Source organism: Nanorana parkeri, unplaced genomic scaffold, assembly GCF_000935625.1.
Source record: "Nanorana parkeri isolate BGI_ZX_2015 unplaced genomic scaffold, ASM93562v1 scaffold430, whole genome shotgun sequence".
In the NCBI taxonomy this organism is placed as follows: Eukaryota; Metazoa; Chordata; class Amphibia; order Anura; family Dicroglossidae; genus Nanorana; species Nanorana parkeri.
In genome coordinates this window covers 453,448-480,493 of record NW_017306698.1, presented here as the reverse complement: position 1 = coordinate 480,493, position 27,046 = coordinate 453,448, and the positions used below count along the sequence as shown (strand labels likewise).

Genomic DNA, 27,046 nt, shown 5'->3' with positions numbered 1-27,046 from the left:
GCTTTAAAATAAATTGTATTACCAGCCCTGGAATCTAAAGACATATTTTTGTTCTCTCCATCTGGTGTCTGTTACGGGATACCAGCTGAAATTCTTAGACTTTGCATTGTAAAACTGCATGCATTTTTTAAAGTTCAATTCCAGTACTGGCCCACTAGTCCTCCCGCCTTCCCCCATGGAGGCTCCCCCATGCACACATGTATTTTCTGATAACTTTTCTGTATATACCGTTTTTCAAATGTCTTTGGCCCATTCACATGGCGTGTAGGGTCATTCTAGGAGTTCCCTGCAGCATGCTCCAGTGTATCCAGGGTTTGCTTGATAGCATGCCTTCAGAGGGCAGGTCTTTGACACCCTGGGCTCACAGTAGGTGGATTGAATGACACTGAACCTCACTGAACCTGGAAGAGGACCGGCACTGGAGTGGTGCATCTGCTGGGAACAGCCCTGGAAAGAGTGAGTATTGCAGCCAGAGCTGGTTTATTATTATTATCATACAGGATTTATATAGCGCCAACAGTTTGCACAGCGCTTTACAATATAAGGAAGCCATTACAATTACAATACAAGACAAGATGGTAACAGGAAGGGGCAAGTGATACATGAGGAGGTAGCAGTTTGGGGATGAAATTAGGGCAAGTGATACCTAAAAACAGTTAGAGTTGGGTTTTAACTTCCGTTATGCATTTTTGTGCATTCATATGCACTTTTACACATGTCATTGCACATTTTGCTGCATTGCAATACGTGTGTTTCAATGTGCTTGCTTAAAAATAAAAAATAAATGATCCGTGTTTGCTTTTTTTTTACAATAATATTTATTGATTGAAAATTAAGGTAAGAACAAAAAAAATAAAACAGAACAAATAAGATCACGCTAACAATGAGATATCAAATATGCATAACAATGGTTTATACATCAAATAAAGCCAGCAGTTGGGTAGTTAATGTATTCAAAGGCTTCCTGTTATATTATGTACTTTTCACGCCAAAAAAAAAACAAAAAACATCCCTGACCTTGAGTCCAATAAGGAGCAAGCATACTAGGCCCACCCAGAAAAAGTCCTCCCTTAATTGGAGCACAAAAAGAACTGTGTTTGCTTTTTAGATAGTATGGTGAGTAAAAAAGGCAGTAAAACCCATGTGATGTACATCAGGGGTCAAGGAGCACTGCAGACAATTAGAGAAGACCACTTCATCTGAACAGGCTGTCACTCTCATTATGCAGCCGCTAGTGTTTACAAGATACAGATTTATGGCATTAGTTGAAGTGGAGTTAAACATCTTTAGTTCTGTTGAGATTGATAGTATCCACAAGTGACAGGTCACGGGAAGCAGCCATTGTGTGAGGCCCGTGTCTTTTGTGTCTTAGTTTTTTTGTCTCTCCTTCTTCATGGGACTTTTGTTTGTATTTGCTCAATGGAGAACATAGTGACCCTTAGACTGCACACAGAGACACGCCACTGTGCTTCTCAATATACAGCTTAACTCACTATTTAAGAGAGACAGAATGGCTGTGGGGAAGCAATGGTGATGAAATAAACTAGCAATAATAAGCTTTTATCTCTGCACGTGGCTAATGTTATATACATGTATTTCTTTTGTTTACATACACAGAACTGACAAAATTAGAAGCATTTTAATTTTAATTTGATCCCATTTAGATAACTGTATGACATTCACACTCACAAACAAGCATTCAAAACCAATGTGTCCCCATTTTAGAGTTTCGTTTCTGTTCATAGGGATATTGAAAAAGTCACCCGCACTCCAAGGTCAAATGTGCTGAATGTCCTTTTTATTCAGACGCTAGGCAAACATAGTGACACAGTGCAATAAGCAATGTCTCGGAACCAGACATGGTCCCTTCATCAGGCAAACACAGTGACGAAACGTTGCTTTTTGCACTGCGCCACTATGTTTGCCTAGCGTCTGAATGAAAAGGACGTTCAGCACATTTGACCTTAGAGTGCGGGTGACTTTTTTTAATACTCCTGTGATTTGAGCAGTGCCATCCTCAGGTCATACCAGCGCCCACTTGTATTATGGGGGGAGTGTGGTGGATCGAGTACTACACATAGTTTCTCTTCAACAGCTGTACTGTTGAGGAGGAACTAAACTCAAAAAAAGATGTACCCATAGGAAGAAGGACAACGTGCAAAGGACTGATCCCGTGTATTGCCTGTGGTCTTCTTGCAGCTGATCTTTCCCCATTACGGAGTTACTATGCCTTGTTCTGCTTTGTGTCTCTGTGTGGAGACGGCCATCATGGTAGACGACTTTGCTTCCTTATGTCAGAGCCTCCAGTAAGGAGAAGGATAATCAGCCCAGTAGTGACATCATCAATTTTCACCCTGAATCTCCTGAGATTTGCAGTTAGAGGTTCCAGCGAAAAGAACAGTAAGCAGTACTGTTAAAGTGGAAGTAAAACTAATAATAGTCACAAAAATCTCTTGAGACTAGCAGTCAGAGGCAGCATGCCTTAGACCTCGCACTAGATATATACAACTAGGAGGATCTAGGTAGAGGAATCTCTGGGCACCCTCACATACCGGGAAGAGCACTGCTATTTTTCAGGAGGAAATTCAGGCAAATGGTACAATTTTCAGGGTACTGCCCAGGCACAATTAACATTTCTTAATATTCTCTAATACACAGCAAAACTTCACTTTTCGAGTTCAGGTCCACTTGGGTCAACCATGATGTAAAAATAGTCCTTGCTGTTAAACTCAAATAGCCCCCATTTAAAATATCTAACTTAAACCTGAAAAAGAAACACATTAGGAAAAAAGTAAAAGACACCTAACAGACCCCAGCTTCTATGATGTTTGCCTTAGGGCCAGTGACACAATGCCGCTGGAAAAGGTGGGGACTCTAAATTTAACGAAAATGCACTCCTCAGTGAACCCATAGGTGAGTGGGCCAAAAACCATACACAGATTATGGATAGACTTACAATAGAGACATGCACACAGATGAATGACCAATGTAGCATAGGGTCGAACACACATGAGGCCTACAACAAACATAGCCAACACCAGAATGATGTCTAGCATCCCCAGAAGAGCTTAGTGTTGTGTAGGTCCTGCCCTAAGAGAGTCTACCTTGTGGTGGGCAGTTAAATGACAGGGGTTGGGGCTTAATACTAGAAAGGGTCAGCCAGGGCAAAAGTAAGACCTGGGTCTTGGATCTAAGGATGCTCCACAGTGACACAAGGGCCAAACTGAAGACTAACACAGGTGTCTGTACTTGTACTTCAGTACTGTCAAGGGCAGGGTGAAACACTAAAGAAGAAGACCGGACAATGAGATGGTGCATGATTCCTGAGAGTGTTAAGCTCAGTGTATTCTCAATAATCCTCCAGTACTACAAACAGGGAACAGGGAGTATCTGTCTCTCTTTATATTATGTAGGATGTGGTTGCCAGTGCCCTCCTTCATCCAATCCTTTGTTAGGTTGAGCGAACTGATATGTATTGTCCTCCATGATAATTATTATACATTGACAATCTAGACTGTGTGAGGACTTACTAAGCATACAGTACTGTACATTTTACAGTCACATGCAGATGTTAATTGACCAGTGTTTGCACTGAACACTGTAAGACATATGACATATACGTAGACATTATGTCATCTGTACTGCATGATTGAGAGAGAGAGAGAGAGAGAGAGAGGAATTTGTGTTCTAGTGTCAGCATTTATTTTTTTAAGCAAAGACAGAAACAACAAACTACATATTCTTGGCATGTCACACCATTGAAAGGGTTTTATTTCCTGGACCCAACTTCACAGATATTATTTGAGCGTTATTTCTGAACATTACATTTCATTTCTATAAAATAAAGTATACAGCATTACGATCTCCTATACTGCTGTCACAGAATGATACAATATGTGCACCTGAAAAGATGAATAGATGTTTTTGTTCACTTGTCAGGAGGAATATTAATTTCAGAAAAATGTGCACTTGAAATTTGGTGTATTGATGCGCTGTGGTGCCATTCTGAATGGCCCCTCAATGCACTTCCACAACGCACCCCAATGTGCAGCGTGCATGCTGCACTGCACTTTTTGTGTCTTGAGGTTCATTGCATTGATTTTGAAAGGGTTGCCTAAAGCAGCATGCCAGAACATACCTCAACACATAAGTATGTGTATTTTGTGGTGCTGTGTGTCATAGTGTGAACAGACCCTAAAGGTCTAAAATCCTTTCCACTCCACCCAAATTTTCAACTTTCAATGTGCATGTTTTTGTTTTTTTTAAAGAAACACAATGCGGCAGTTTTATTTGCACAGCCAACTGTGACCTCCTGTTCTCATGCAAAAAGGTGCCTTTATTGTTCCCTTGCGGAGTCACAGAGGATGAGGTGGTGCAATATCCTGGACACCCAGTCCCACAATACCAAGAACACCTAACAGAAGGGATGAATGACAACACCACAAGCAGAGAAACAAGGGTCCGCCATTCCATGCTTTTGGATGTGTGCCTCTCCTTATAGGAAAGACTCCTTATAGGAAGTTCATGTTTTTTTAAACCTCACTTTTGTATCCCTTCTGCTGTAATAACATGTAATATATTAAGAGTTTCTGAACTGTTCATCCAACATCACCCTGGGCTGGGGGGACACAATTTGCTGAAGCAATCATTGCTTATGACAGTGTTAGTTCAAAATTGTAGAGGGTTTTATGTATGGTCCCCGACACTTCCAGAGGGATGCATAAAAGGAGCTAGTTTCCATTTGTTGAAGTGCATTGCATTTTGGAAGTTTGACTTAGGAAGCCTATTCATGGGCTGTAACACACCTCAATGCCTGAACATTTCCATTCTGCTGTATTTATTTTACTGCAACGCACACTGAAGAGAATACAGGAGTGAAATAAACCCCATTGTTGCTGTCAGTGGCAGTAAAGGTAACTCTCAGCATTGGTGCCACTGGCTGCAATAGTAACCCCAGCATTGGTGTCAGTGGTCACAATAATTTCCCCTATTTTGATGTCAGCATTGGTGTCAGTGGATGCAATAATAACCACCAGCATTGGTGTCAGTGACTACAATAGTAACCCCAGCATCAGTGTTAGTGACTGCAATAGTAACCCCAGCATTGGTGTCAGTGGACACAATAATAAAACCCATTTTGATGTCAGTGGACGCAATAATAACCCCCAGCATTGGTGTCAGTGACTACAATAGTAACCTCAGCATTGGTGTCAGTGACTGCAATAATAACCCCAGCATTGGTGTCAGTGACTGCAATAATAACCCCAGCATTGGTGTCAGTGACTGCAATAATAACCCCAGCATTGGTGTCAGTGACTGCAATAATAACCCCAGCATTGGTGTCAGTGACTGCAATAATAACCCCAGCATTGGTGTCAGTGACTGCAATAATAACCCCAGCATTGGTGTCAGTGACTGCAATGGTAACCCCCAGCATTGGTGTCAGTGACTACAATAATAACCCCCAGCATTGGTGCCAGTGACTACAATAGTAACCCCAGCATCGGTGTCAGTGACTGCAATAGTAACCCCAGCATTGGTGTCAGTGGATGCAATAATAACCCCCAGCATTGGTGTCAGTGACTACAATAGTAACCTCAGCATTGGTGTCAGTGACTGCAATGGTAACCCCCAGCATTGGTGTCAGTGGATGCAATAATAACCCCCAGCAGTGGTGTCAGTGACTATAATAGTAACCCCAGCATTGGTGTCAGTGACTGCAATAGTAACCCCAGCATTGGTGTCAGTGGCTACAATAGTAACCCCAGCATTGGTGTCAGTGACTACAATAGTAACCCCAGCATTGGTGTCAGTGACTGCAATAGTAACCCCAGCATTGGTGTCAGTGGACACAATAATAAAACCCATTTTGATGTCAGTGGACGCAATAATAACCCCAGCATTGGTGTCAGTGATTGCAATAGTATCCCCCAGTGGCAAGGAATCACCTGAGACCCTATTCACCCCTGGGTGCTGTGAAGTACGTTTGCTGAAGCGTCTCAATGCTCAGCATGAAGAATCCCATTATTTTCAGTGGCGCCTGTTCCCATCTGAGCCTCCTGTCACCCGCCTCTTGTACCTTGAGGCCTCATTCAAACTAAAGAGTGAATGTAGCCAGGTAAATTAGGGCCCGTTCCCACTATAACATTGCGTGATGCACACATTACCTTGTGTTTAGTGCACGCTGTTGCACCTAGCATGTGATACTGTGACATCGTGACAACTCATGAAGTGCAACGTGAATATACTGTACATAGAGTGTATACCCAACCAGGAACCATATCCACCCCAATGACGTCATACAGGATCCCCCTATAATGATAAAATAAACAGTATGAGGGGAATTTATCAAAACTGGAGCAGACAAAATCTGGAGCAGTTGTGCATGAAAACCAATCAGCTTCTCTGTTCAGTTTGTTCAGTTACATAGTTACATAGTATTTGAGGTTGAATAAAGACATTAGTCCATCAAGTCCAACCTATTAGGATCTCATTCTAGGAGTACCTGTACCCCTGTATATTACGGTCCCTTAAGAAATCGTCCAAAAGTTTTTTGAACAATTCCACATTATTTGCTGAAATCACCGCCTGTGGCAGTGAGTTCCAGACCCTAAGGCCCCATTCACACCTGACCGTTTTGTAGCGCGTCCTACGCTCGATGAACGCTCTACAAAACGGTCAAAAAAATAAATAGCATTGTAGTCAATGGTATCGTTCCCACCTGTCCGTATTTCCGCCCGTCCCGAACGCACTACAAAACGGCCCACGCATGAAAAGGTCCTGGAGCGTTTTTGCTGCGTATTGGTCCGTTTTGTAGGACGTTTTCCATTTGGATACTGCAAAGTAGCCTTTGGAATCGCGCGACGGTCGCGCGACTTTTTTACCGCGAATCGCGGTAAAAAAAAACGCGTGACGGTCGCGCGACAGACGCGCATAATACAATACGCATAGGTGTGAATGGGGCCTAACTGATCTTACTGTGAAGAACCCCCTTCGCCCCTTGTGCTGGAATTTTTTTCCACCAATTTTAGGTGATGGCCTCTAGTTTTTGTAATGGAGTTAATAGGATATGAAAATGAAAGAGAGAAGCTGATTGGTTGCCATGCACCACTGCTCCAGATTTTGTCTGCACCAGTTTTGATAATTTCCTCTTTATGTACGGGGGATCCAATACATCCTACCCAGTGAGAGATACATGATGAAAAAACCATGTGCAATTAACATATCAATATTGTCAGATGTATGACCTCATACAATAATAAACTCGCAGTTCAAACTGCTGCATGAGCTTCTCTGCAACATTGGTTGCCCGTAGGGTGACTAATTAAAATTAATGGGCTGCCCTACGCTGACGCATAGCAGTTGCAGCAAAATGCATTCACATACGAGCGTCTCATGAACGCGTGTCAAACGCACACAATAGTACACGCTTTGAACAGGGCTGTATTTACCATTAGGCAGAGTAGGTACGTGTCTACATGTGCCCTCCGTAGAGGGGCGCCATGCAGGTACCTACTCTATCTAACTTCTGATGTTGTGTCAAGGTACAACACCGGCAATAGCAAGCAGGGTGCCTTCTGCACAAAATGCACCCTCCTGCTCCAAGATCAGAGGCGCCTACAGGAACCGCCGGCTTCTGCACACGCAGGGGAAGGACCCCAGCGCTGAGTAAGGACGCCTTGTAAAACACCTGTCTGATGAGGGCAGGCATTTAGGGCAGCCTTACGTGACGCCGGGGTCCTTCTCTGCATATAGGAAAGCCAGCGGGTCCCAGAGCAGGTAAAGGCGCCACCTCAGGCTAAACAGATTTTCATTCGTGCCTACAAGCGCCAAAAATGGAAATCCAGCCCTGGCTTTGACGCGCGTTCATGAGACATGCGCAAATGCGGAATGTGCTTGCGTTGCTATTACTAGGTAATGCCACCCCATATGCTGCCATTCTAATCTATCCTGTGCATCCACACACGTTGGAACATGCACAAACACGCAGGAAAAGAACAGCGCATGTTGCAGATTTTTTGCCGACGTTTGTTGTGCGTCCAGGGACTCAGTGGGGATGCATGACAAATGTGGGAAACAAACTTCTGCGAATGTGCGTCACTTCGACGCTGTGGTGTGAATGGCGGCTATTTTAGGGACCTGAATCGCCTGGCTATGCTCATGCATGAATGGGACAGCTTGAGCACTTTTGAGGCTGTTGTGGAACTACCAGTCCCAGCACATATCTGGAGAGCACAGTATATTATTAATACTATTATTAGTATATCATCCTGAGATTATCCCCATTGTACTTCTAGCAGACACTTCCACTTCAGTCTCCCTCATTCCAGAGGTCAGTGCAGCCTAGGCAGTGTATAAATACTAGTTTGTCCTCGCAGGCCGCCGTACTTCTCTCCTCCCTGGCTGCAGACTGCTAGAGACTGGAAATCAATCTGCGCCCGGGCAGCGGCTGGAGGAGGTATGTGTCATCTGTGTGCAGACACAAGGGATTCTGCATGTGTTTATGACATGGCTGCTATCACACGATTAGGACAATAATCGGCCTGTATTGTAACAGTAGCTGTCTGCAGACAGATGTCTGTCCTGAGTGTTCGATTTAAATTCCTGAGATAGACACTGGGGATGTGAAGTCACACTGTCTGGGGGAGATCTGCACCCATCACAACACTGGAGGGCTCTGCTCCCATCACAACACTGTTCCTGGGGGGGCTCTGCACCCATCACAACACTGTGCTTGGGGGAGATCCGCACCCATCACAACATTGTGTTTGGGGGGGATCTGATTGCACACATCACAACACTGTGTCGGGGGGGATCTGAGTGCACCCGTCACAACACTGTGTCTGGGGGAGATCTGCACACCCATCACAACGCTGTGTCTGGGGCAGATCTGCACACCCATCACAACACTGTGTCTGGGGGAGATCTGCACACCCATCACAACACTGTTCCTGCCACAACTGGCCTTTAAAGCCCCCCACTGTGCTGCTGCTGTCTGCCTGCCAAGCAAAGTTCTCTTCCTTTATGTCTATGTGAGGGTACCCTTCATTGTGCTATCTGTGTGGCCATGATCATGGCTCTTTAACTGTTGGGTGAGTGTGATGTGTGCACACGCTGTCCTGGATAAATGCAGCTTTTGTGTCCCTGTGTATCTATGGATGCCAAGAGTCAGTTATGTGTTTGTAAATAGATGAAGTGGTGGAGTTTATCAAAGGATAGGCAGGCTGCAGATAATCATCAGACTGGAAGGCAGAATGTGTGTCCCTTGTGTGACTGTATACAGGGCTTATAGAAGACCTGTCCTCGGGGGTGAGGGGCTGTTATCCTGACAATGCTCATTGCCTAGCTTTTATGCCACACCAATGAGATCAGTACTTGACCAGGAACATGTGCCGATCAGGACGGCCTGAGAAGAGTTGGATGGCTAATGTTTGAAAACATTTTTTAGTGGATTGAATTTCGTTTATGCAGATGAGACTTTGTATGTTATGCCAAAAAATGTGTGTGTCTCCAGAGTGGGTCTAGAGGCACTCACGGGTCTTCCAGTGGAGATAAGTCTAAGAGTCAGAGTTTCGACAGAACTTAGTCTGTCTTTATTTTGATAAAAAGGGACTGAGCACCATCAAAACCAATAAAATTCTGTTTCTTTGACTTATCTCTGCGGTGAGTGCCTGTATACCAAGGGTAGGCAAATGCTAGCTGTGGTAAAACTACAAATCCCATCATGCATCTGTCTCTGGGAGTCATGCTGGTGGCTGTGAGAATCTTGCAATGCTTCATGGGATTTGTAGTCCCACAACAGCTGGAGGGCCAGAGTTTGCCTACCCGCTGGTCTATACATACTCTGTATATCTAATATGGGCACAGACCCATACACTAAGTAGGTACAGCACAGGGGTGGGCAAACTCCGGCCCTCCAGCTGTTGTGGAACTACAAATCCCATGAGGCATTGCAAGATTCTCACAACCACAGGCATGACTCCCAGAAACAGATGCAGAATGGGATTTGTAGTTTTACCACAGCTAGAGGGCTGGAGTTTGCCCACCCCTGGGCTATACCTAATTTGTGTGTCTAGACCAGGGGTATGCAACCTTGGCTCTCCAGCTGTGCTGAAACTACAAATCCCATAAGGCATTGCAAGCCACAGGCATGACTCCCAGATGCAGAAGCATGATGGGATTTGAAGTTTCAGCACAGCTGGAGAGCCAAGGTTGCCTACCCCTGGTCTAGACAGACAGACAGTGCCCGTGGTCCATGTGCCGTGTAGGTGCCACCGGAAGGTTGCATCATTATTGGCCAACCAATAGGCAAAGAAGGAAGATGTCTGATGCAGACAAGATGGTGGCAAGGAAGAGCATGAAGCTTTCTTCGCGGGAGGTGGGCAAACCTGTGAAGTAAGTGTGCCACAATGTGTACGTATGCTGTGTACACTTACACATTATGGCAAAAGCTCCTATATTGAAGCAAGATAGTCAGGCTTACCAGAAGGAAAGGTCAGCAATGGCGGCATCCATGCTTCTGTAACGACAGGCGCCACAGCCGGGACGGATCCCGACCATGCTGTTGAGATTCACCCAGCTGCATGAGTGACAGCAGGATCTGCCTATCTAAAGGCAGAACCAGCTGTGCCCGCCCCCTCCGCCGTTCATTCCTCCAGTCAGCGCTGGAGGAGCGGGGAGGGGGGAATCCCCAGCGGTGAGCAGTAACTGACAGTCGCCTCTCTGCAGGGAGCTGATCGGAAAGTGAGCGAGCGACGGTATGCGTTCGCTCACTTCCCGATCTATAGAACCGACCTGTGACAGTTTCATTGTCGCGCGTCGGCTCGAACTATGAGGTGAGTGAATTTGTGAAAATCACTCACCTCATAGTTCTCCTTTAACCCTTGCAATGGGAGGATGGGTAGTCCTACTGCAATGGTAAGTTGTTGTTTTTTTTTTTTCTTCTTTACCTGGAGTTTACCTGTGCTTGTCCCTTAAATGATTGACAGGTGCCAGTATACATTTTGCACTTGTCTGCGATGTTTAGTCTGTTTTCAGTGAAAACAAAGTCCTTTTTCTTCATGGGAATAAAGAGTGAATAGTCAGCGAATATTCCGAGAATAATAGGAAGTCTGTGCATCTCACCCCATGATCAGTGCTTATAAACTAAAATGCCTTCAGACATGGCAAAGGTTCACCCAGTTCATCTGTTTACATTTCTGTAGACCCTTCCCATGGTGCCCAGCTGATTCTGGTGGTGGGAAGAATCCTCCACCATCCTGGGTGGGTTTTCTTAGGTAATGGCTACTGTGCATTCATCCCTATCCGTGGGACAAGCTGGTGCTTACTCTGCAGGTCTTTGCGCTGCATAGTTGTTGGTAGATCTAAAGTAGGTTGTACTATCAGACTGTAACGTGTGTGGTAAGCTTTAGTTTACCTTAAAGGAGAACTATGAGGTGAGTGATTTCCACTCACCTCATGGTTCTAGCTGACCTGTGACAATGAGACTGTCACAGGTCGGCTCAGTAGATCGGGAGGTGAGCGAACACATACCGGGTTCCCTCACCTCTCGATCCTGTCACGGCTCTCTGCCGTGACAGGGGGAGGGGCTGGATTCCCCTCTCCCCGCTCCGAGCTGCCAGTGCTGACTGGCAGAACGGACGGGGAGGGGGCGGGTACAGCTGGCTCTGCCTCTAGATAGGCAGAGCCAGCTGTCACTCACGCAGCTGGGCGGATCCAGTCATCTACGTCGGGATCTGCTCCAGGTGCGGCGTCTCAGTATACCGCGAGCTGTAGCTCCCTATATACTGAGCTTAGGGTAACGGGAGGACTCTAGTTTGTGTCCTCCCGTTACCCTAAGGAGAACTATGGGGAAAAGCCCTGACCCCGTAGTTCTCCTTTAATCAGCCCTCGTTAACTCCTTCTTTCCCTTCTCCTTTTAACGGTTATTCCCCTGCTGATTTTTTTCTTCAATAATTCCATAGCAGTTATGTAAAAATCGCTCTGGTTCGTAGGTGGTGTACAGGTATGATAGGCGAAGAGGTTAGGGCATGGCCAGCCACAATCAGTCTGTAGGAACGTCAGTGCTGGCATTTACATGAACATCTTCTGGCTATTTAAATCAGTTCCCTCATTACAAAAACAAGTCGGATCAATGCTGTCATTGTTACCAGGTAGTGCAGAATGATTGGGCTGTATCTCCAGATCAGGAGTTTTTACTGATCTCCAATGGATTGCCCAATATGTCCCCATACTTCCTTCACCAGACCATGAATCGTGGTCAAAAAAGTAAACTTGGACTTTAACTCCCAACAGTGCCAACTGGCAATACTGGGTAGCTCGAAGACATCCACGTTAAGCAATCTGATTGTAGATTGGTTAGTGGCCATACCACCTCAGTCCTTATTAATAACTGTAATAGAAGCTAATTTTAATTATTCGGTGATCTAGTCCCAGGTTCCCATTATCCCAATGAGTATGGATACTCTAGTTAGGAGCCCCCTGTCCTAGAGGTTGAACCATAATAAGGAAGTCGGTGGCTGTAACTCATGCGTCTTTCCTGATGGGTTTCCTTTCACTGAACTTTATAAACTCTTTTTATTAAATTGCCAATTTGGTTCTCATTTTTCTGGGGCGGAATGTAGCAGAGAATGTCCTGTGGAAGGCCAAATGGAATGTCTGAAACCTTTGGATACTGAAGTACTGTGTGCACAATGTGACTTGACTATGTTTACTGAAGGATACAGTGCTGTTTGTGCAGGGTCATGGGTAACGCACAGACTCGGGCTCATTGTGTACAATCAAATTTCATACTTGACGAACGAGATGGGACAGTTACGGGAGGACATATGTGTGTGTGGTCTGCCTATTATTCATTATGTACTGTGATCTCTGGTAAGTGATAGTTGAGATGGCTGTCTTCTTTTCAGGGATGTCCAAGGTTACATTTCTCAAACAATAGACGACTGGTCTGTATGCTGATATCGGTTTCAGCTCTGTATTCATGTTCTGTGTTAGCATTGGTCTTGGCTGTTTGTTATAAACTGCTTAGTACTTATCCTCACCAAAATTTCAAACTTGATGCAAAATATAGATAGAAGAGCAATTTCACCCAAAAATCTGTGGGTGGCGACACATCATGGTGCAGGCTGGTTTTACAGTACTTCAGGACTTAGCGGCACTTACGTGTCATTGCATTTATAGCCTTTTTTTGCCTGAAGAATAAAATCGGACCCCAGCAAAAGCTTTTACATTTTGGATGGAGGTGGGAAGGTTAGTTCTGTCAGGGTGTTTTTTGTTGTCTGTGTCACCATCGGGGAGATTCCCCTTACATCCAGGATGTGATGGACAGTAAAGGAGAATCCCACCTTTTGATAAATGTCACTGGATAGGGTAACAACTGTAAAAGTACAGCCTGCCCCTTTGATAGGCCTGTTGTACCTGTGAGCCATTCCTAGTGACTGTAGATCGGACCGGTATTTCAGATATCCTAGCCCAGGGCTGGGTAAACTTCAGCTGTGGGAGTCTTGCAATACCTAATTGGATTTGTAGTTCCACAACAGCTGGAGGGCTGTAGTTTGCCCACCCCAGTCATAGCCTGTCCTTTCCCCAGCAGATAAACACGTGTGTAAGTTCTAGGTTACATTTTACTTCATGGCAGAAAACGTTTGTATATCAATTTAACTGTTTCATTTTCTCGGAAGTCCGGCCAGTATGTTCACATTCTAACTAACATTGCCTGAAAGAACGTAACCCAACAAGATAAAACAGGTGATTCACTTTCCTGCCGTGTGTGTGTGTCTCATTCCATCTTGCACTGTAAGCAATTCATACTTGTGGTATTAAACTATAGCTCTGGTATGTACAGTTACATAAAATCTTAATGATCTAATATTGTAAATCCTAGTTCATGTGCTTGTTATTAGCGAGTGATTCATCACATGTGAATACACAGTGCCTGCTGTTCAGCAGATGTATGTGACTGAGTCCTCTGTGCTGTTGATGTTTGTGTAGTTGCATCTTTGATCCTATGAAAAAAAACAATTCCTCTTTGTAGGTGTAAGTGAAAATACTAAGGGCTCGTTCACACCAATAGCAGCGACTGGCATCTTTTCAGCAGCTGATCAATGCACTCTGCGGCTAAGGTAAGTAGAAAACAATTGTTTTCAATGTATGTGTGATGTGCAGTGCCAAAAATGTAGACACGCCGCTGCTTTTATCTGCAGAGCACTGGATGGCACTGCAGCCCACCATACTGCTGTGCAGAGACCTGGATGGAGTGTACACTTTAGAAACTCTGAATAAAGTTTAAAAAGTAAACAATGAGGAGCGCTGAAGCAGTGCATTACAAACTACACGGAGGGTAGGGGGAGAGGTGACCACCGGGGTGCTGATTTGGTGTTCAGCATGTTATGGTAATTTCAGAAGTCCTTTTCAATATTTCTAAATCTGCCATTTATGTCCCTGCCTCCCAGTTGCTCTCCTGCGTTGTCACATTGCGGCCATGCTGAGACACATTGCGCAGACGCGTGCTGCCATTGACACCAGCGGGGAGCTCGAATGATGTATTTGTTCAGTTTATGTAACGCACAATCCTGAGGTCACTGACATTGTGAATGGCAGATGTATGAGCTGATGACATTAAAGCTTATATCTGGTGGGCAGTAATGTCGGCCGTGTATGGGCAGCATTTTTAATTAATTTGAAATGTTCCCTTTTCTTCTGAAAATGTGGAAACTGTTGTTGTTGTTGTTATGATTATTTTTATTATTCAAGGGTTACACATAATATTTTTTTGGATGATGAAAAGTACTCTGAAGAGTGGGACTCTGATCTAAAAGAGGAAGGACTTTGATGTGAAGGGGCTGACCACGTTTTAGATTTGGGTGCCTCACTATTTTGCATGCTTTTGAAGGGTGCTGTGACTGAAAAAAGGTGGAGAATCTCTACACATAATCATTTTTTTGATGATTAAAGTACTCTGTAAAGGGTGGGACAAAAGACTCTGATGTGAGGGAGGTGACCACATTTTTGACTTGGGTGCCTCACTATTTTTGCATGCTTTTAAAGGGTTTCGTGACTGGAAAAAAGGTTGAGAGTCCCTGTTCTAGAAAATCCCAGTGCAGGGGTAGGCAACCTTGGGACTCCAGCTGTGGTTGTCTACCCCTGTCCTAGTGGATGAGTGACGGTATGTGTAGACATTTCTGAGGGCCTGTTCACACCATATGCAGTTATGATGCAGTCCTTTTATTTCAACTGCGCAGTTAAAATACATCCCAATGCTTTCCTGAGCTTTCTTGTGGCTAATTCACACCATTGCAGTCGATTCAACTGCAGTCACAAAAAGTACTGCTTGTCCTACTTTAACTGCATCAAAACGCATCAGACGCATTGTAAACGCAACGGAACACATACAAAAAAAAAAGAATGGCTAAAGTCAAAACTAGCACCATGCCAGCCAACAAAGAAAGCATGACTGAGCTGCCAAACGAACAAAACAAACATAGGAAATGCTCTGACAGGAAAAGGAAGTGACCTACATGCCTAATTAGCATTTTTTTGTGCAGTTAAAAAACGCATTGCAAACGCATCGCAGTGCAACTGCGCAGACGCACGCCGTTGTGATGCAGTTTCTAGTGTGAACTAGTCCTAAGACCTGCTTTTGTTTCCGGAGGTTGAAATTGACTTTTACTTCAGCGTGGGTTTGCTGTAGATACACTCATAAACTATGCAGCTAGTTCACACTACGTGACAAAGCTTTTAGCATCCTTGCTGTCTCGGTTGATGACTATACCTTGAAGTGGCACATTTTACACGTTTGGCTCATTTGTTCTGCATGCTTGGAAAATCTGTCATTCAGGTGAAAAATTGATTGAAATGGTCTTAGTTTGCCATAGCTGAGAATGTTTGTTTTGTGCTCTGCTTTAGGTAAGTTTTTTTCCCTTTGGTCAATGAGAGTAGAAGGGGACAAACATTAAACTTTTTAGGATGTTTGCATCTCGACTGTACATTTGACATTTCCCATCACAAGGGGAAAAGAGTGTAATTAAAGGTGAACTGAAGCCAAAACTTTTTTTTGGATAGGGTGGAGAGGCAGGTTTTTATTGCTAACTGTGTCCCCATTAAGGAGATGACACTCACCAGGACAAATGGAGAGGGGGTAATCACTGAGGGTTAGTTCACACCAGCCCCAGTGCGTTTCGGCCCGATTGGTGTCGGAATGCACTGGATCGCATTTCGGCAAGCTCACGGCCAGCCGTGCCCTCCAGCTGCAGTGCAATCACCTGCACCGGAACGTCTGACGCATCAATGCCTGCGTTCCGGTCTGGTGCTGTCAGAAAAATTGCTGCATGCACTATTTTTCTTTTCTGACCGGACAGCAGGCATTGATGTTCCGGTGCGGCGATCGCACTGCGGCCGGAGGGCGTGGCTGCGGTGCCATTGACTTCAATGCACCGCTACTCTCCCTTCCACCCCAAAACAAAGTGAGCCAGCCGGAATGCTATCCAGTGCATTCTGGCCTGGTGGAGGCTGGTGTGAACTAGCCCTTAAAGGAGAACTATAGGGTTAAGTTTTTTTCCCCATAGTTCTCCTTAGGTAACGGGAGGACACAAACTAGCGTCCTCCCGTCACCCTAGGCTCAGTATACCGCGAGCTGTAGCTCGTGGTATACTGAGACGCCGCAGTATAGCGTGAGCTGCTGCTCACGGTATACTAAGACGCCGCAGCTGAAGAGGATCCCAACAATTATGTCTGGATCCGCCCAGCTGCGTGACTGACAGCTGGCTCTGCCTATCTAGAGGCAGAGCCAGCTGTACCCGCCCCCTCCCCCGCCTGTTCCGCCAGTCAGCGCTGGCGGAGCGGGGAGGGGGGAATCCAGCCCCTCCCCTGTCACGGCAGAGAGCTGTGGCAGGATCGAGAGGTGAACGAAGGCCGGTATGTGTTCGCTCACCTCCCGATCTACTGAGCCGACCTGTGACAGTCTCATTGTCACAGGTCGGCTAGAACTATGAGGTGAGTGAAAAGCACTCACCTCATAGTTCTCCTTTTTTAAAGTGAAAGAATCCCAAATTTATGGGTTGTTATCCGAACAGGAGTTGAAGAAAAATCTTCTTCCAATGAGTTCTTAAGACCTTGCTGACCACCAGAGATTTCCCTCACATTGAAGGGATTTCCTCTCTCTCTTCCTGTTGTGTCTAACAGACAGGAAGTAAAGGTAAATCGCTCCAATGGGGCACAGATTTAAAAAAAAATAAAGTGTTGACACAACATTAGCATTGGGGCTGCGCTGGCCATTGTTTCCAGTGCAGCCCCAGCACAAGACAAGGCAATTTGCCTTATGGATGGGCACCATTCACACCACATGTTGCGGTGGTGTGCACTGGAAAAAAAAAAAGTATGCTTTACTTTTTTTTCAGAGCAGCAGGATGCGACTCGGAACAACTGCCTCGCACCTGCTGTGTTTGTGGAGGTGAATGAAATGTCACTTGTGACATGTCCGTAAAGTTCTAAAAAAAAAAGTGCGATGTGCTGAGATTAGGGCATTGGCACTGTGGGGCACCGCATACCATGTGCTGTGCGTTGCGCAGCAGCTGGTGTGAATGGACCCAACTCAACTTAAACGTGTTTTGACTTCAGTTTTCCTTTAACATTCTATGTTTAGGGGCCCATTCACACCAATGTGTTGGGGTTACCTACTGTAAAATCCACATTTTAACACCTGATTAACAATGAGGTATAGTGCACAACTGCACTAGCAGATACTGAACATGCACTTCAGTGCACAGCAGCACAATGCCATGCTTTTTGGTGCGCTTCATTGAAGAAACAAAATTGTGTCTGTATTTAGGTGTGCTGCCAGCCCATTAAGAACGGATGACCTTATGCAGTGCACTGTAATGCATGTTTATGCAACGCATAGTGTGAACTGGCCCCTAGACTGTATCCTTTTTAATGACACCATAGTTCATTGTTAATAAAATGGCACAAACCGCTGTTTTATTATTTATTTCTCAAAAAAATTATGAAACGGCTAAAAAATACAATGATGCCAAACTCCTTTACATTTTGTGCGTTGTAGAAAAGGCTGTCGGCATGCAATTTTTCCAGGTTTCAGAGTATTAAGATAATATGCAAATCTTTTTGCACATGTCACGGCAGCTCCTAATTATGCAGGGAAAGCCAAATCTTCGTGTGAGTGTGAAGAAAATGCAAGCGTGAAAAAAAAAAAAAAGGGCACTTGTATAGTAAAAATACAGGGCAGAGCTGCTGCTGTGGAAATGCTCAGGATTGCGCCTTGATTCTGGATAGTTGGGAGGAGTGTCCCAATGTGTATTCATTCACTGGAACACTTGTCTCAAGCTGGGTCCCAGCTAACAAAGAAGTGACAGCGCAGCACATGACTGCACTATATCGCGGGAGCTGGTGTTTACTGCCTTCATTGGAAACTGTTATTGTTGCATTTTTCAAACGTGTTGGAAAGCGGCTGCTATCTCCCGTGGTGTGTGTGTGTGTGTGTGTGTGTGTGTGTGTGTGGGTGTGTGTGTGTGTGTGTGTCTCGGCAGAGCTCATAGCAAGCACTGCATTGCACGGCCATAAGATTACTGTTCAGCACTCTCATGTTCGCTGTTCTCTTTCTGTTCTTTCAGGTTGTGAAAATCTGACCGATTCCCTCCACCCAGCAGCCCATCCTCCTTTTTTTTCTCTACTTGGTAACAAAAGCCCCGGAGCATGGGAAGTCACGGTGGCATCCGCACATGCTGACAGCGGCGCACTGTCTATACCTGAGCCCGGCACTATGTAACAATGCAGCAGGACTGACTGGCAGCACTACGGCTCCTGAGGAGAAGAACTTGTACATATTTTTTTTATTTTATTGCTTTTATTATACAAAGGAATTTTTAAACCTAAATGATGGCAACGGTGGAAGCTGGAACGACCATAACCAGTCGCTTGAAAAACCTGCTCCGCTCTCCTTCGATAAAGCTGCGAAGACACAAGCCCGGAGCAAAGAAGGAAGACATTGGCAGCAAGGTAGGTTCATGTTTCTGATCCCGGGTCTGTTCACTTGTTTTCGTCTGCCAGTACAGTGATCCAGTGATTTGTTTTTTGAACTAACAAAAATTGATGTTCTGCAGCTTTGTGTGTGTTGCAATTTTATTTTAACATGGAACCCATCATCTACTGTTTTTTTAATATACCGGTGGACATTCAGGAGCATGAAACGTAGCCTAGAAACTTGTAGGACCTCTAAGAAAAATCTAGCGAAAGGTTTGTGGTTCACCTGATTTATCGTAGGGGTATGCGTTTGTTGGACATCCCATTCCAAAGCCATGGACAATAATAAGGATTTGACCCCCCCACACGCACCCCAATTTGTGACTTCAACAGCCTCCACTGTCCTGGGAAGGCTTTCCACAAGATTTTGGAGTGTAAAGATATGTGAAAATCACAGGCGCCAAAACACAGTAACTGCTCCTGAAAATGGTCTTCCAAAAGTATATACAGGGGGGCAGCTCCTCACAGTCAAGGAGGGTCAGCGTGCAGATGGTTTCGGCTTACTAGCACTTCCTTTCCCTCACCCTATGTTGGTGTATTCAGCTCGGTGGTCTCCTAAGATTATATGGCTTTCTGCTCGTTTATACAAGCTGGTTTGTAAGTACCTCTTCAGCTGTGTGTTTTATTCATAAATCCATTTTACACTATGGAGGCGCTCCTTTAGATCTTGGAGAGTGTCTGAAGGAATGTTTGTGCTGAATTAGCCATAAGAGCATGTGTGAGATCAGGTTCTGATGTTGAGAGTAGAAGACCAGGGTCACCAGCAAGCGGTCCACTTCGTCTCACAGGTAATCAGTAGGGTTGAGGTCAGGGCTCTGTGCAGGCTCTTCTGGTTCCTCCGCAATAAACTCCTCAAACCATGTCTTGGTCTTGTTCTGGCTTTGTGCACAGGGCCACAGACATGCTGGGACAGGAAAGGGCCATCAACAAACTGCTCCTAATTGTCTAGAACATCTTTGTGCTGTATAGTGTAGCATTAATAGTGCACCTTCATTGAAAACGCCACAATTTAGAGGTTCGTCCAGAAAATGTTGGTCCTTTTAGTGTGTGTAAAATTGTGATTTAATGACTTCTTCTGAAAATGCTAATTGTCTTTCGTTGTTTCTAATTGTCTAGCTATCCTACTGGTCAAATGGCTTTAGGTGATGACCAGGACATGTATTTAGATTGGGAGTTTTGATGTGTGCTTGTATGAGTTAGTGACTCAGAAAATACTGGAGCTAAAGGTAGTCGGGCAACTAGCCATTTTAGAATGAGTTCAGGAAATACGGCCTTCTTCCTTCTGCAAGTAATAGGTTTCCTTTTAAAGGATGCCTTTCTTTCTTTTGCTGGCCTTTTATCTTTTGAAAATGCTAGTTGCCTGGCTGTCACATGGATGTTTTTGAGTTACTGGGTTTGAAGTAGTAATAAAAGCAGGGCAATAGTAAAAAAACGCCCAGTACCTTTTCTGTGTCCCCTGTCCCTCCCACACTTGCCTGTCCCCGACACGATCTTCCGTTCCGAACTTCCTGGTTGCGGGGAAGGAGACTGAAAGCAGAGGAGCCATAGGCTCCTTCTGCTGTCAATCAACCTGTTGGGCGGAGAGAAGGGGTGTGGCCTGCCACAGGGCTGTGTGTGTATCGGTACACACAGCTACTGCAGGCACGGCTTAGAGAGCACACACGGGTGCCTCCACAGCAGTCGCTTAGCTGATGTAGGCACCGGGGCGGGGGAGACAATGATGCGGGCACCCACTAAAAAAACGAGCAATTGAAACCTTTAAAAAAAATAAATAACAGAGCTGCATACCATCTGTGCCTCCCTTCCATAAAATAAAAAGAGCAAGGTTTAATGTCACTAATGTCAAGTTTATTGGCTACTGGTACATGGCATTAAGTTACTGACCTAGAACAGCCTAGCGATTAGCAATTTTTTTAGAAGGCGCCGCTGACTTTCCGATTTCTTTCCATGCCGAGAGCGGCGAGTCATTGCTCCCCGCAGGGATCCCCCCTCTTTTCCGTTTCTACAGCTATGTGCTGAGTTTTGGGTCACCAGAGGACATCATTATATCTCCTCCTGTGACCCTGAAGAAAACAATGGGCAAAAAAATGTTAGCCCATAGTTCTCCTTTTTAAGAGTGATGTTCAAATGAGCACTTGTAGCACCATGTCTTGTGCTAAAATATACGGTTTCCAATAGGATTTGTGTAGTTGGCTACTTTTGAAGCCCAATTCTAGATAACACTTCTTTTTTAATTTGGGTGAAGACATGGGAAGGGATAGAACCCCTGGAACTCTTGGCTAAATAAATGCTCTTGGACTCTAGAACCATTAGTGTGGCACTTGTTCACTATCTTCCTCTAGGTTTTAATTGGTGTCCATGTTCCTATTGCTATTTCCTCCAACTTCCTGTCTATTTAATGGTTGTCGGGCAGAACAGGAAATAAAGGGAAATCTCCCCAGTGGAGACACAGACAGCAATGCAAACCAGACAAAATTTCCAACCCTTCCCACACTATTTGAAATTCAAGAAAAAACTTTAGCTGGAGTAGACTTTAAAGTGAACCTGTCCTTTGCCTGTGTAGGGCAGTGCAACACATTCACTTTATACCCTCTATCCCCACCAGTATATACTTGCCTTCCTTTCAGTCCCACTCGACTCTGGTTAGCTGCAGGGAGTGAAGATATATGCCCTGTGTAAGCACTAGTTGGATTTCCAGTCAGAATCTACTCATGGGCTCTCGGTTTTCCCACCGCCATGTGACAGTGCCAGGCCAATCACCACCAACATCAGTTCTGTCACATAGGTAAGTCACACTTCTCCATACCCAGAAGTACTATGCATTTCCATTGTTTCTGGCAGCACAATTAAATAAAGGTGAGTAATGTACTGCTGCGGGACCAGACTTCAACCTGCACAGGTTCACTATAAGCAAAGGGCAACCCTGGTCCTCATTTAGAGAAAAGGTGTCTCTCAACCGCCAAATCCTGCCCTACAAAACAATGGCCCAGTGCGTTATTCAGGCCACCCTAGATAGAAGTGGCAGGGCCATGACGGAGAAGAAGGAAGGTGTTAATCTCTAACATACCCTGTTGGTCTTTTGGGAAGGCCTTGTGGCAGGCAATGGTCTCATTGTCACAGAAGACAATGCTCAGGAACACCTCTCTCCGTATATATTTCCAGCTTTTTTTTTTTTTTTCCCTCCTTTCTTTTCCCCTTAATTGGGCAAACATGGGGAGCATTTTTTAAGCACATCGTGTAATTTCAGTCTTTAATAGGACAACTAAATTTGAAAATATGAAGAACAAAGTTTATATCGTATGAAAACAAATAGGAAGGAATCTAAAGATGATGATGTTTATTTAGGAAACATTAGTAGGTCTTGTTTTATTTTCTATACCTCCTGTTTTGTTTACTTCAGCATCTTTCAACTCCAGGTATAGAGCTGCTGGGAAGAGCCTGTTTAATTGTCTTGCATTGGGGGCATAGTGGCCGGTCAGGTGTCTGCTGTCATTTCGCCAGGTGCAGGCTCCATGAGGTTCATTTTCAGTGACCGCCGACATCATTCTCACTTCACTGCTAAGTGCTGACCTGTTTTTAAAGAAAACCCTGTCATGAGAGAAATATTAGGGCTGACCTTAGACTTGCTCATTAATTGTTGGCTGCCTCCTTGTTATGCTGACTCCTCTAGCTTAATGGAGAACTATGAGGTGAGTGCTTTCCACTCACCTCATAGTTCTAGCTGACCTGTGACAATGAGACTGTCACAGGTCGGCTCAGTAGATCGGGAGGTGAGCGAACACATACCAGCGTTCGCTCACCTCTCGATCCTGTCACGGCTCTCTGCCGTGAAAGGGGAGGGGCTGGATTCCCCCCTCCCCGCTCTGATCCTCCAGCGCTGACTGGCGGAACGGACGGGGGGGGGGGCGGGTTCAGCTGGCTCTACCTCTAGATAGGTAGAGCCAGCTGTCAGTCACGCAGCTGGGCGGATCCAGGCATAATTGTCGGGATCCGCTTCAGCGGCGGCGTCTTATTATACCGCGAGCAGCAGCTCACGGTATACTGCAGGCGTCTCAGTATACCGCGAGCAGCAGCTCACGGTATACTGCAGGCGTCTCAGTATACCGCGAGCTACAGCTCGCGGTATACTGAGCCTAGGGTGACAGGAGGACGCTAGTTTGTGTCCTCCTATTACCCCAAGGAGAACTATGGGGTAAAAGCCTTAACTCCATAGTTCTCTTTTAAATTCTTTCCCAGTCACTGACCTGGCACAAGTATGCAGCTTAGGAACGTCTTGGAGTCAGCATTACAGCCAGGCTACTAGCCTTTTGTGATGTGGTGGCTGCATTAGTTTTTTACTTTTCAACAAGTTAAAAAAATACCTGATGATGATGATGATGATGATGATGATGATGATGATGATGATGATGATGATGATCTTGCCGGAAATGCAGTATCCTTGTCACGTCCTGTGAGGGGGAAAGAAAGCATTAAAGCAGACTTTTACACTCAAAAATCAAATTCTACCAATTCGTCCCTTTTTATGTATGATTATTAATAATAACATAGACATGTCAGGTGTAAAATGCTGGGATTGTGAAATACTTACACTTGCAGATCATTCAATTCCTGCTTTGAAAGGGCAAAATTACTTCAGTTTGGCAGAGCAATGCACACTGGAATTGCCTTGTCATCAGCAGAGCATTGCTGGGAAATCTCATCTGTAATCTCATGAGATCTCAGGGAAAGGCATTTTCCTTACCTGAGCTGATGTGCATGGTCACATGTGCCAGAAATCTAGGAAGTAATAGGAGAGCTAGTAGTCTGCCCTTAGTAAACATGGCCACTGTCAGAAGGCCCGGGGAAGAAAAGAGAAATAAGGTATGCAAAGAATACAAAGCCTCCAATTATCTAGAAGTATGTGTTTTTAGATTGTCATTACTAAACATTTCTAAAAGTGTGTTTTTTGTTCTTCTGGGTATAGGTCCACTTTAAGAAACTTACTTGTATTGTGTAAAATGCTTCTAGTTCCATCAATCCAACATGTAATGCAGAGTGCCAAAGGCAGACATGTCTTATGTCCACCCACCATGGCTGCGCCTATAGATATAGTGCCCATCAACAGACAGTAGGGTTGATATTTGCTGTAGTACCAGGGAAGACTTGCCTAAAATATTACTAATACAGCCGCAAGGACTGGTAAACTGCAAACCCAACCCCCTCCCTCCAAAAAATTACATCTGGGGGTTTAGATTTATTTAAAGCCCCTTTTTTTAATAGAGTAGGGAAGAGTTAAAACCCTTTTGCTTTCTCTCCCATTATGGAGTTTTATGTTTTCACTTCCGGCCCCGAAGGGACACCAGATTTGCCATAATCATGTCCAGTTGGCAACTGTAACCTGGGTAAGTGGTGAAGCTGAAGTGAAAACCTGATGGTTATAAAATACTTCTCCATTCTATCAGTAAATAAGGGTTTGGCTTTAGATACTTCAAAGTGTAAATAAAGCCAAAACGTTTGTGTTAGTCAGCTTTGAATAGATGTTACAGGAACTCTTAGTTCTTAATGATTCTCTGAGGCCGGAAGTGAAGAGAAATCGTTTCAATGGAACATGAACCGCAAAAGAAAAGAAACCACGACTTGGCAGGGGTCTTAAAGCGGAAGTAAACCACTACCACAAAATAAAAACATTGGGTCCCCTGCAGCTGCTTGCCATAATGTGCCAATATGCTCTGCATACCAGCACATTATGGCAAACTGCTCCTGGGGCCCCACAATGTTTGAGTTTTGAACTTGCCTTGCAAGCGATCTCCTCCAGTGCTGTGATGTCAGCCAGTTTTCTTCCGGGTTTGGAGTCTTCAGCATCTTGATTAGCTGGGATGATGTAGGAGCTCTATGCATTCTCACTTGACAAACTGTATCCAATTTCAAGCAATCCCACTCCTGATACATGTTCTCCCTTAGTAAGCCCTGATGAAGGGGGTTTTTGTGTGAGTCCCAGTTACCTTTTGGCTATTTATGTACTCACCCTCTGCTCTACATTGAATAAAGATGTGACAGAACTATTAAATGGAGCGTGAAACTTCAATTCACAATCCTGAAATCTGACTGACTGCAGACAATGTGCAGCTGACCATTTTCCACCCGGCAGGGCCACACACCGCTCTAATTTTGGCTGATTCGGCTGAAATCTCCGCAGTGTATGGCCAGCATAACTTTTTTTTTTTCCTTACAGATGAAGCAAAGATTTCCTTTTTGGAAGAACTTTTTTTCCCCCCCATATCAATAACCAGCCACATGGATTGCCTTTGCACAGAACAAAGAATTGTCAGATTCTAGATCTTATTAGTTACTGTTAGAAAACAGAATAACATTAGTATCGGTCAGCTGGGATTGATCCTGGCCTCTGCACCAGATGCAGAATAACCTTTTCAACTTTTCAGGCACTTGTGGGATTCTCAGTGTTTTGTGAAAGGACTCCTCCTTTCATATGGCACAGGCATCTTGTATGTAGCTGTTTATCCCCATTGCTTCCTCACACAGATGAGTGTAACTCCCTTGGCCATGTTGATTTAGAATCTGGTTACTCTTCCAGGAAGTGTCTTGGACTTGGCAGGTAGCCGGAGTATGGATCTAAAAAGTACAGTATGTGTTTGCTTGTCACAGACCTGTACTTTGGAAGGTACATGCAGAACCCTGAGGGGAATACTCTTGTCAATCTCTTCTTAAGCATCCTATGAGCCCTGACATACAGACGTTGCAAAGGGTGAGTATTGACTTGAGGATGAAAATCTGGGGGCTGACTTGCATCACCCCACACTCTACCTGCTATTAGTCAGCAAGGCTACTTATCACATTTACAGTGCCTTGATCGCACAATTCTGGGCGATTTAACGCACACGCTAAGTGCAATGCACTTATAGTGCGTTGCAGTGCAGCAGGTGTGTTGCCATTTCTTTGAATGGCATCTCAAATGCACCTCCTACCCACAATGTGCTTGAACGCGTTGCAATACGCAGTACCCCAATACTATGCCTTGCAGTATGGTGCTTTTTGAAAGAAGTTAGACCGTGTGAGAGGCAGACCCTAATTATACCACTTTATATTGACTACAGTTCCTAATGCGTCTTTTTGCTCTGCATAGTTGCATGTGTCTGTGTCTAGGTTTCTTTTTGTTTTTGTTTTTAATGAGGATAAAGTGGGGCTTGTTTTTGTGTAGGTGTAAAAAAAGAGGGGGGGAAAAAAAGTTATACTCTCCAGATGATCCGAGTGGCTCCCTGCTTCTGTGATCACTGAAGCGTGTCTCCTCCTCCTGCGCTGCATAGATGGACTGTTCCTCAGCGTCCTCTCCTCTATACACAGTCTATGCAGTGTATAGAGCGTGATGACACCAGGTTCCTTAGACCGCTGCAGCAGAGGGGGAAAGGCATTCTAGACACCCAAGAACAAGCCGGCTTGGATGGTGAATATAGCATGTTTTATGCTTTCTTTTCTTTCAGTGGACATGTTTAATTTACACATAGATGCTCAAAAATGTTGCAGGTTTTATTATTATCATAAAATAAATTTTATTATTAATACATTTAATAATTATAATTTATTATTATAATATAATTTTATTTGTGTAGTGTTCTAAGTTAAGAGGCTACCCCTGTGGACTATTCAAATGATATGTACCCTTAGGGCTAGTTCACACCAAGCGCGGAGCAGATACAGGATGGATCAAAACTGCTTCCAATGTATTCCAATGGTATATTGAGCTCTAGTTCACACCAGAGCCTTCAGTTCCAGAGCATGTAGAAAAACTGCAGCATGCCCTATTTTTTTCTGCTCTGGAATGCACCCAAACGCATGCAAACACACAAACGCACTGAAAGCCCATTTTAGGCTAAAAAATAAATGATAATTTAAAAACAAAAAACGGCCCGGAACGCAGCAAAAATGAGGCAAAGCACTGCATGTGCAATAACTCATGCAGATCTGGCCCAGGTTTGGTGGGAACAAGCCCTTACATAGTAGTGGGGGGTTTAATTGC

The 27,046-nt window shown here is 44.7% G+C and overlaps 1 protein-coding gene across 1 annotated transcript in view; it reads left to right on the top strand.

Moving 5' to 3' along the window:
* Positions 1-8,346: 8,346 nt before the first annotated feature.
* MAPKBP1 (mitogen-activated protein kinase binding protein 1) overlaps positions 8,347-27,046 on the top strand; it is a 152,685-nt gene continuing 133,985 nt past the window's right edge. Inside the window, exons 1-2 of the mRNA XM_018560054.1 lie at positions 8,347-8,458; positions 18,627-19,011. Of these exons, the coding sequence (XP_018415556.1) occupies positions 18,889-19,011 (123 nt within the window). The 5' untranslated portion in view covers positions 8,347-8,458; positions 18,627-18,888. The remainder of the gene's footprint in view (positions 8,459-18,626; positions 19,012-27,046) is intronic.